The 11,196-nt window shown below is 40.0% G+C and overlaps 1 protein-coding gene across 2 annotated transcripts; it reads right to left on the minus strand.

The window, feature by feature from the left end:
• Positions 1-13: 13 nt before the first annotated feature.
• LOC115582739 (2-epi-5-epi-valiolone synthase-like) lies at positions 14-11,178 on the minus strand. 2 transcript variants are annotated; one of them, XM_030418907.1, is made up of 5 exons: positions 11,125-11,178; positions 3,592-4,225; positions 2,310-2,513; positions 1,895-2,147; positions 14-503 (listed from the first exon to the last, which is right to left on the minus strand). In XM_030418907.1, the coding sequence occupies exons 1-5, from the start codon at positions 11,133-11,135 to the stop codon at positions 406-408; spliced, it is 1,200 nt and encodes a 399-aa protein (XP_030274767.1). In that variant the 5' UTR covers positions 11,136-11,178; the 3' UTR covers positions 14-405. The 2 variants fall into 2 exon arrangements, with proteins under 2 accessions (XP_030274767.1, XP_030274766.1); XM_030418906.1 differs by lacking the exon at positions 11,125-11,178 and adding an exon at positions 6,512-6,738.
• Between the last annotated feature and the right edge of the window lie 18 nt (positions 11,179-11,196).

Raw genomic sequence — 11,196 nt, forward strand, 5'->3', positions numbered from 1 at the left:
AGTGTGCACAATGTTTGATAAGCAGTAAAAAAAATTTAATGTTGCAAACTAGTAATTATTTTACAGACATAACAAGAAACCAGTTAGCAACCTGCCTGTTACATGACTGGCTTGTTAATGCTATACATGCATTATTATAAAAAAACACAACCAAGATACAGTAAAAAAAAATAAACGAAAGCATATTTTCTTATTTGATCTACTGTACAACCTTTAAAATTCATTTAGATGGCACACACTTTCTGGTTTTGTCATAAGAATAATGCATTGTAAGAAAAATAAAGCAGTCGGCAATAGGGTTACCTCTTATTCAACGTCTGAAAAGTCAAAAGCTGGAGTACATTCTTAAAAAATGTGAACATATCATGAAAACAGACTGAACTGAAACAGGTGTAGATCTACAGGTTAAGGGTCACAGTTGCTGCCAGAAGAAATGCTCAGCTCATCACACCATTTTTCGTAAGCTCTGCACAGGATCTCACAAGATGTGTTATTAAAGATTTCTGCAATGGAAGAAAAGAGCAAAAAGAGCATTCGTTACTGTCTATTACATGGAGTCTGAATGACAGCACATACAACACATCTTACAGGGAAAGGAAGTTCCCTGTCAGTGCAATAAAAAAGACTCATGTGAGCTAACCTGGTGCATTCATTTGTAGGATAAACATTTTCCTTTGTAAAATACATAAAACTCCCAACTTGACCAGACGACCATTATATCAGCTTCTTTTACTCACACAGCTACACTCTCTGTGCAGACAGCAACATCTATTTTCATTTTCATGTAATGGCAGTGCCAGCTCGCTTCCCACATGCTGTACTACAGCAGAGTTGCCAAAAAGAAAAAGTCCATTCTACATTTCTGCAAAACCATGGGTATGTTGAATTTGTATGCTTTCACATGTATTATATCATCATCTCTGCAATGTCAAATCAAACATGTTGTCACTCCCAACTCGTCAAATACTTGGTCATTGGCCTTAAACTTCAAATCATGACACTCTATGTACACCTCTAGCGTCAGTCTTGAACATGAAGGGCTCCGCGGTCAAATTAGTAATGATATGCAGAGATCTGCATCTGGCTAGACATTCAAAATAAAGTTTGCTTTTCACATGCGGTATATGACATGATGTTTTTATAAACTGTCTTTTTTTGACTTTTGGACTGTTGTCAAATGGTCGCTCATTGGTTAGGTTTAGACACAAACTTCTTGGTTCTGAAAAGATCATACTTTGGGTTAAAATAACTACGACCTCTCACAACTTGCATGAGTGATGTAATCATGTAATTTATGCACTTTAACTTTCTTAAGTAACATACAAACTTGACACCAATCCTGTTCTCCAGAGGGAAAGTCCTGTAAATAATACATCCAACTGCTTTCTGACTCAGACTTTTCTCACTCTTTATACAACTGCACTAGGGGAGTGCTTCACGATGTGACACCAGACAGGTACCTAAAACATCAAACTAAGAAGCATTGGGCCACTGATCAGGCTTCTGTACTTGCCGTCTTCGGAGTGAGAATGGGCTGTTATATCACGTTCCGATTACTAGGTTACACCAAAGCACGAAACACACACACACACACACACACCCCATTTCTCTCTCCCTGTTTCTTCTTTTCTTTCCTCTCCTTCATAGGATCACGAGGGGGTCTGTCGCTGCCTGGGTGCGGCAGCATTTTCTTTTCTTTCATAATAAATCATTTAAACGCATCTTGTTGAAGGTGTGGTCCTTGCTAGTGAAACAAGATTTAAGGACAATTGCCAGTCGTGCTTTTTGGCGACAGATCCAGGGAAGCCAAAACAAAGAGCTTTTCTTCAGCCTTACCAAATGGCTATTGTGGTATTTGTTTAGGTAAAGACAGTCTCATTCAAGTGATTCTCACCTGCTTGCCCAAGACCAACAGGCAGAGGCATTCGGACCAGGCCTCCGGAGTGCTTCAGTCTGTCCTGCAGAGACCTCTGTATGAGCTCCATGGTGAAGTCCTCATGCCAGACAGGCAGCTCAAGGCCCACCATGCAGCTGATTATCCTTTGCTTTTCCTCCTCTGTCAATAGACCACTCTCTTTGGATACATAAACCATGTAGGACATGTCGATGTTTACTGCCTCCCCATGCAGCAGGGATGGGAGAACTTTCTGTATTACGAGGAAAAAGTGAGATTATGTGAGGACAAAGGATAGAACATGTGGAAGTCTTAGACCCCATCCATATCAGTTGTAGGCTTGCATAGAACAAATGTGAACTAGGTAAAACATATTGTAAATGTATAATATCATCTGCCATGACGGATCCATTACCATCTCTAATGCAGGGCTGATCAGGTGGCCAAAGTCCACAAGTCTGTTAAGGTCATCCTCCCAAAGGTTTGGGGCGAGCTCCTCCAACATTGTCGTGATGGCTATACGAGTTACTTGTGATGCGCCCTGTAATTTAGTGTCCAACAGCACACGGCCGTGTTTCTCAAGAAGCTCAAAGAGGCCTTTGTGTTTCATCAGGGCCATCTACAGAGAGAACACATAGAAAACTTGAATGAGCGGTTCAAAACACACAGAAAGTGAATGCATCATGTCTGAGAGTCAGTTAGTGTGTCAGGTTAACACGTTTGCCTTTCGTGGAATTTAAAACGTCCCTTTGGTGACTCCTGGAATAGGCTCTGTCCTGTAAATGCCATATGTGAAACTGCCTAACCTATAACTCTTTCTCCAGAATAGCTAGTACTGTATACAAGGTTTCTCTTTCCTATTAAGTAATGAGCCCTATTTTTGTGGGGCAAAAGCAGTACTCTGTATTAAGACTGTTTCTTTGTTCGGTGCCTTCACCTCTGATTTATATTCACATGGCTCTGTTGCACATACATGAACCAAAATACGAGCCGCATTTGGAGACACCCAGACAACCCATGCACCCAAGACCTACCACCCTGCACTTACATAACTAAAACAAGGCCCGATAACTATAATGTTCGTATTGTTATGAAGCAAGTCATGGTATTAGTGGGTGATCATGCTGATACTAGGATTCGTCATCACCATTTGCAGTATGTATCAGATTAAAGTTAAATGCATCGTATGTAATGTCTGCCACTAGGGTTCTCTCAGTCAAAGCAAAACAAAAGAGTAAGTAGCATGGGATCATGCGAGCTATTGTATTCATTGCTGACATTGTTTGCCTTTGCTGATGATCAAATCAGTGTACAAAAAAAAATATATATATATATTATATACGTTATGTCAGCTACTGTGGACATCATGATAGAGGTGGAAAGACTAAGCCTAAATCTCAGTATGGCTTTTAGACAGCAGACAGCTTCCGTAACGTGAGCTGGACTTGTGCTGTTGGACTAGTAAATAACAGCTGGCTTTCAGAGATGTATGCCTTGTGTGCAAAGCCTCTGCAAACTTTGACTATCTTCTGGTAAAAATAATATAGAATACATGTTAACCTCAAGTTTTCAAGACATATCGTTGTTTTGAAGTACATTACGTCTAATAAATTGTTACAGAATTCTATTCTATTCTATTCAGATGTGTGGTTTAATGCAGAAATGTTACATTTTACATCGTTAAGTAGTCCACGTACCTTTAACATCTCTGCCAGCCCATTGGAGATGTGTCTTCGTGGAACAGTCTGTATAAAGGTCAGGTCCAGGAAGGCAGCGACAGGTGGAATGTAGGCGCCCAGCTTGTTCTTGCAGTTTGCAAAGTTAACCCCCGTCTTCGCCCCCACGCTGGCATCGACGTAAGATAGCAGTGTGGTTGGGACCCTGATGTAAGGGGTGCGCCTTCTGTAGAGCGAGGCAGCCAGGCCCACAATGTCCAGGCACACCCCTCCACCGATGGCAATGATGGGCTCGGTGCGGCGGTCAAGGGAGAAGTTGTTGACCTCTTCCAGGATCTTCAAGGCCATCTCCATGGATTTGTTCTCCTCGGTGGTGGGTAGAGCCAAGATCTTGAACTGGACATTGTTGGCCTCCATATATTCAGTCAGCTTGGCACCATAGATTTTGTGAACTTCTTGGTCAATGACCACAAAGCGTTTGATTGGCTTGTTTGATTTCTTAACATCATCCAGCTGCTGGGTGTCGGTGATGTGGCCCAGAAGTAGTGTGTTGTTGGCTGGGTCCAGCAGGTCCTGGGTCTCAGTTACCTGGTAAGTAAAGACGATGGGGCTGACCACCGTCCAAGTGGTGCCCATTTCGGTGGTGTTCTCATAGCTGCCACACAAAACACATGAAGACATAGTCATTATAATGGAATGGGTACCAATTACTGTGGTTTGTGGTGCTTTCTCTGTTTTTCTCAGGTGCTCAACCCACTTAACACTCTATACTATATTTGCATAAAGATGCACAAGATGAACAACAAGGACAAACAGTGACTTGAGTATTTGGGATCATATTTTACAAAAACGTTTGCATAAAACAACAGGACATGGGAAACTAAATCAAACTCTAATCTGAATCTAAAGCAGAGCAAGCACTGCTTTCAAAAATGAAAATGTGAAATTAGAATGACTTTAATATAGCTTTTTAATAGTGCAAATGACAACCTGCCGCAAATTCAAATAGCCCATTGATATCAGCAACCTTGGCAAGGTATCGCCAAGCTGTACAGATCATAAAACAACAGCTGATTTCAACAGGGCTCCTGTCTACTCAGCATCAGTTTCTGAAATGGCTTCTCTGTCTCTCAGTCTCAAGGACCACATTCAGCTAGAACACAGTGACTATCCTAACCACTAAGAAGTAAAAACATCAGTGCCTCTAAATCTCCTTGTCCCTGTTTTGGCTAGAAGCAGAAAACGCAAGTTATTATCGGAGCACTCTCTTCCTAAGTTAAGAAACGACAAACACTAAAATATTCGTCTCCAAAACTCTTCATCTAAATGTAGTCAAGTCAAGCTATTCAACATGAGGTCAGATATAAAATGAAGAACACACTCGTCATATCTGTGAAACCATTTTGCCCACAACACACTCTGTTTTACTGTAACTAATATGCTGAAAAAATTACCCTCGAGCCATCACATGTACATTTTTCTAAAGGTGTGAGGTTGATTGACATCAGAAATGTCTGCGTGTCTGTTATAACCTCTGGCAGTAAGCTGTTAAAATGACAAAGTGTAATCTTCTCTGGGAAGATGAATAACTTGAACCAAAGTGAAATACCTGTTACACAGACTCTCACGTAGCCTGTCTCTTGGGCCACACATTAGTCAAAATAGAATTTATGGATTTCTGACAAACATTAATTATCACGGTCTTTTCTCAAATTTGTTCAAATGATGTTGTAACATTTTATAAGTCAGTACACTGCAGCTGGTACCCATTTAGCTCAAATACAGTGCGGTCATATGTCTGCAGAATCTTGTTTCAGAGTTTGGTGAACAGTCTAACCAAAGTGACCACTTTCATCAGAAGTTGTCAGCATGTATGTTTATTCTAATATCAAGAGGACTAACTGTATGTTGACCTCTTGAACTTGTGCAAACTTTGCTAGGTGCAAAGCCTCTTTGGTTTGGAGGTCACAGGGTTCACACATCATGTGACACTGACATTGGAGACTGCTGTTCTAATCTTATCTCCTACAGCAGTCAACCTTAGGTTTAACTTTACCTCACTCTGACCACAACCTTTCTCAACTTGAACCAAGCAGTTGAATCCTAGTGTGACTGCTTCCCCCCAACCCCACTGTGCAACAATTAAAGACTGAGAGAGGACTAACAATGGGGGAAAAAAAGATAAACGTATTGACAAATAGCAGAAAATATAGTGATTGATTCATTTTGTCATTTCAAATGATAACTGTTTTCGGTTTAAAGTTGAATTCCAGTCTCCTATCAATTCATGTCAAATTGAAATGTCAAATAATAGTTTCTATTTTGCTTTGAATGTCTAAATGTTTAATATTGAACTAACAAATAGATTTAAGATTTTTCTACTAAAACAAGGAGGATGAAGAAGTCACCTTACATTCTGACTGGCCAATGACTCCTGAAATCCAATAGCAACAATACATTCCCATCCCATTCCAATGCTGCCTCCACACTAGAATGGATATGATTTCAAAATTGACATTTGACATTTTGTTTTCACTCAAATTTTTGCAGTATCAATCCAATCGCCTAATCCAAGTGTGGAGCTTATTTTTGCTTGTGTAACACAGTAAACACTAACTACTGCATACTGATGCATAAATGATAAATGCATGATGTTAAGAAAAACCTTAGTTTGTAGATTTTAGACTACGTGACCATGCATCAGTGTCATCATCACATAAATGCAACAGCATACTTTTTCAAAGTGTACTAAGAGAGTCTGAGATAGCATAAACTATTGCATACTAAATCTAAATAAATATTAGTTATAAAGTTAAATAAAGTAAACAGACCCAATAGGCAATCATACAGTACTGTGACATGATCTGCCACTTGTAACACACATGTTTAATTTAATAACAGTATTTTAAAGAGTGTGATTAAAGAATTATGTTATACTCACATTTTTGCAGCAGAGACACATTCACCTGTGTCCTTTTTGACCTCCTTTGCAAGTTTGCGCTTCCAGGTACCCTTGACCTGCACCAGGCAAAACTCTGTTTTGTTTTTCTTGGCGTCTTTGTCTGCTACATTAACCTTGCCCATTCTTGCAGTGTTGGCTGTGTGTCGAGAGGCGTGATCTGAGCTACTTACTGTAAAGTCTGAATTTTGAAAAGCTCCCCCACCAGGAGTCTTTAAATACTGTATAGTATTAAGAGGATGCCCCTGAGACAAGGGAGGAGCATTTGCTTTCAGCCTACTTCACATGTCATTACATGTGAAAGTTACTTACACAACTGTGAGGTAACACCTGTTTTAATGACTGTCTTCGGCATCAGTCCAATGCATTACATAGCCATCTAATTTATAGGTGACTTATTAAAGTAACTCGGATTTTGGTCAAGAGAATCACATAATATTTCATTTTTCTTTCAAAATTACTACTTAATTAAAATAACTAATCTGATACATTAATCTCAGGTCGATGTCTGCACAGTGGCATTAACACACTTCTGTTGCAGTTAAGCAGGTTTTTAACAACAGCGGAGGCAAAAACTTTGTTTTCAATATTGTATTTTGATGAGTGTGTAATCCAGCTCATTCTCCCTCCCAACATGTCAAAAATAGCCTGGTCAGTTGCCTTACGCTTGAAAGTTTAAAGCTTCAGTTACTCCTCTAGCATAGTAGAGATGGATGGCAGTTGGGTGACTCATTGGTAGGACTTTCCCGAATAGAGTATAGTTCTTGTGATCTTGATCTTGATTATTAGTTTTTAAGTTTATGTAGGCTAAGTAAGTTTACTACAGTAAATCACATAATGTAAGGTAGGTCAGTGGCGTAACTGAATGTTATATTAACACAAAGCAGTTTTTTTCTCCCAAATCTAACCAAGTAGCCTAACTAAACCCCCAGCTGTGCAACAGATATGGCGTTATATGGTAAAAGTTTGTCCGCAAGCTTCATTTTGAAAGTCTAATTGGCCGTGGTCTTTTGATATTATTGCTAACTTGATCGCAGAGCCCTTCACATGCAAATGCAAGCTGGAGGGGTAGGTAGAGCATCAGAAGCCCTTTTCACACAGAGACTCCGCGTTATTGCTGCTGCGAAGGTTCGCCATTTCTCCCCCTTTGTTTGTTCACACTGTAACCAAGCAGCTCTGGTGTAAAGCCACACTAGTGTGTCAATTCATGGAGCACGCCAAAGCCGCGGATCCAAAAGAGGAGTGACTGTACACATCATTATGAGGTCGTTTGTTTGTCTTTTTCAGCGTGTCACCCGGTCTCTACCTGGTCATCTAAACATGAGCCCGCTGACTTTTTATAATCGCATGGATGCTGTTAAAATGTGTTGTGATTGAGATCATGACCCACAATGCATCCTGGAAAGTGACAAAGTTACGCTTTTCTCTCTGAATAACGTAATATAATTGGCATCAGTAAACAGTGGTCACACAGAGTGACTCTCACTCACGGGGAGGGATGCTGTTTTCCTGGGGGAAGGTTCTCTGAATTCTCAGTCGGAAGGGCTGACCATCGTAAAGATTTTTTTCTGTGTAAGTTGCCAGAGACAGTTACTGCAACAACACAATAGTACAAGGAGACAAAGTTAAAGTTTTTTGCTCTGAATTACGTCATTTAATCACCTCCATAATCACTACCGCTTGGCTCTGCTGCCGGGGACAGATGCAGTTTTGCAGGCAGAAATGTGACGAAGAGTCGGTAGGACAGACAGGATGACAGACACAGTATTTTTTTCCTCATGTAAGTTGCCAAAGACACTACCAGTTGCCAAATTACTGTTTGTTCATGTAACGTTGCTTTGTGGGTCATTTCTTTTATATTTGATGAATGAAGGATCTGTTAAGTTATCAGACTGTGAGCACCATCAGATCGAAACATGCCTGATCCTTGTTTCCGGTTTTTCCATTGAGACAGATCAGAGCCGCAGCAACTTTGCCCTCTCTCCACACCTGAAATATTTACGCACTTTTACTCTTGGTGAGTCTTAAACTTTCACCCTGAAAGAGCAGTGTGGATTTGGGCTATCGTATGAAGCGTAAGGCCATTGACCAAGCTGCCATATATGAAGGGGTTAGGAATGAGAACATGTTATTCATCATCTTAGAATGAGCCTTTTATATTTTACAGAGGGAGTGGGTCCTCTACCGCGGAGTCCACCATGTTGCACTGTCATGTTTCAGAATTAGGCCAGGATGGACAAATTAAATTAGGGCTCTTATGAGGAACTGCAGGGTTTACTGTCAACCAAAGGGAAGAGTAAGACGACGATTGTTCAGTTGGTTGCAATTTGCAACCTTGCTGCTAGATGTAATTAAAATCTACACACAGGACATCCTACAATATTTTCATTGATGATATTGATCGGTTTTCCACACATGGTTTAACTGCTGTTAAAAAGCGCCCTGATGAGGTTTCTTGTAAACAGTCCAAATTATACTTGCACGTTGAGTGCATCGTTGAGGCCTTACAAAGTTGTTGAAAGCATTCACTTCCTTATCAAACATGCAAACATATAAAGTGAATTACAAAAACTGTGCAAGTCTTGAAAATTAAGCGACCGAAATATAATGGCTAAAAAGTACTTTGATCATGGAACATAAAATATTAATGTGATCAACTTACTAGTTTTCAGTTGAAGTTTTTCCATGCTGTCTTTATCCTTTGTCTCGGCCTCTAGCTCCTGAACACTTTTTCTCTGAATTACAGAAGGACAGCTGCGGTATACTTTTACACTCCAGTGCAGTCTTGAGAGTGCACAGAATCAAAAAATCCTGCTAACACAAAGGAGCTCTGTTAAACTTTTTGACGGTCAACAATATTATACTAAAAAAAAAATCTGAGACCAGGTGAAGTATAATTATCCTATAATTTATCTTTATAGGGCTAAAATGGGACATATATCCATTGGTTTACATGGTACAAATTTCTATAACATTCCTTTATAGTTAATGTCTCTTTGAAAGGCCTTGTATTCCCACCTGAATTGGCTGGTAGACGGTTTGTCGTGGTCAGGGATCAGAGAGAACAGTGGGGCAGAGTGGTTGGATGGAGTGCCTAACATCTGCTCACTATGTGTTCCACCATTTGTTGAATATGCATTTTAATTACACCTTACAGTTTAATACAATATTATCTAAAATTACTAACAACTTTGGCTCACTACACGCGAGTTGAATTTTGACACTGTGACTGCCCTGACAGTCGAGGGATTTCCCCCTCAGTGCTTGAACAAAGGTGACTGAGTATGTGGCCCAGTTTTTTTCCTTGAACATTGAACATTACATGCATGTGGAAGGTTACTGGTACAGTGCTGGCCCCAAGGTGGAATCACTATGAAATGTAGCTGTAACCATGCAAAATTGAATGACAGAAGAGGCTCTCCACATTTCAGTTATTGTAAAAATGCTTACCATTTACCTTTAATTAATTTCAGTACCATTCATAACCAATCAAAGGCCAGTGAATAATGAATCATTTTGATTATTCTACTACTACTACTAGGACTTCAAGTCAGACTCTCCTTTTAAATCTTAAATGTCCTTTTGATAAGCAATCATCTACTTGTATCTGTCGGGGTAGCATGTAGTATAAAAGTGTACACATTTCCATATATGATACAACTAGTCTGATCACAACCAGCAAAGCTAAAAGACAAGCACAAAAAAACAAACACAAGCAGCAGACAATGAGCAACACCAAAATGTTAAACTCTACATTTGGACCCCTTGGCATCTGTGTAGCTCATCTGTGTATAAATTCAGCTTAACACAAACACAGACAGGTCATCACATTCACACGTCTGGGGATGTTTAAAGTGGTCAAATGAAAAGTCATCTCACAGACTTTTCCTGTGTAGTCATTTTACTCAACGTCGCTGTAAAAAAATTCAAAAAACGACTCCTAGTCATTGTAATCTGATTACTAGTTCTTCTGTTTGGCTACAAACACTGCCTGACAGTTCCGTTGGTCTACTAATATCACACTCACGAGTGTGGACACTGACCCTTTGGTTCACTGTCCGTACACCTTTTTGTAAGTCTCAAATTTAACATGCACCCCGTAATCCTTGATTGAACATGAACATAATCTCTTAGATATTAAGATGGTGGCAAAAAGTAACCAAGGACAGCCATTGTCATAAAGAATGTGGGGTTAAAAAAATCCCTTTACTTTTTAGCAGGACGCAGCTGGTGCAGGGTGCTCGGGCGCCTGCAAGGCCTTTAATCAAATGTTAGATAAAATACAGATACACAGTCAGACATGAAAACAGCTCCCTCTGACCCAGTATGTTGAGATTAGTGAGAGACGCGTGCACCGAAATACACCACTGCCTGTTCCCTATCAAGCCCTGTCTCTCCTCAGCCCCTCTCTAGAACATTCTTGCTGTCTTCTGGCTAAAGTGCCACTTAGCATTTATTCATCTATTTATTTGTTTGTTTGTTTTAATGAAATGAGGCACTAAGGCAACCGTGTAATGTGGATTCAGTCATTCAAAGCAGTCCAACATATGGACAGAGTCTTTATTAGCTTTTGAGAAATGCACTGTCTAATCTACCTGCCCAGCATGAAGCGAAAACCTCCTCATTCATCAGTCAGAGTTATATCTGACATCTGACACTGGGTTTTT

This window comes from Sparus aurata, chromosome 6 (genome assembly GCF_900880675.1).
Source record: "Sparus aurata chromosome 6, fSpaAur1.1, whole genome shotgun sequence".
Classification (NCBI taxonomy): Eukaryota; Metazoa; Chordata; class Actinopteri; order Spariformes; family Sparidae; genus Sparus; species Sparus aurata.

Excerpts from the sequence above, each read along its gene's own strand:
- LOC115582739 (XM_030418906.1), bottom strand. The coding sequence starts at position 6,654 with ATGGGCAAGGTTAATGTAGCAGACAAAGACGCCAAGAAAAACAAAACA. Across the intron at positions 2,148-2,309 it reads TCAGCCCTGCATTAGAGATG|AAAGTTCTCCCATCCCTGCT; the intron begins GTAATGGATCCG and ends CTCGTAATACAG. Across the intron at positions 504-1,894 it reads TGTTGGTCTTGGGCAAGCAG|AAATCTTTAATAACACATCT; the intron begins GTGAGAATCACT and ends CTTCCATTGCAG.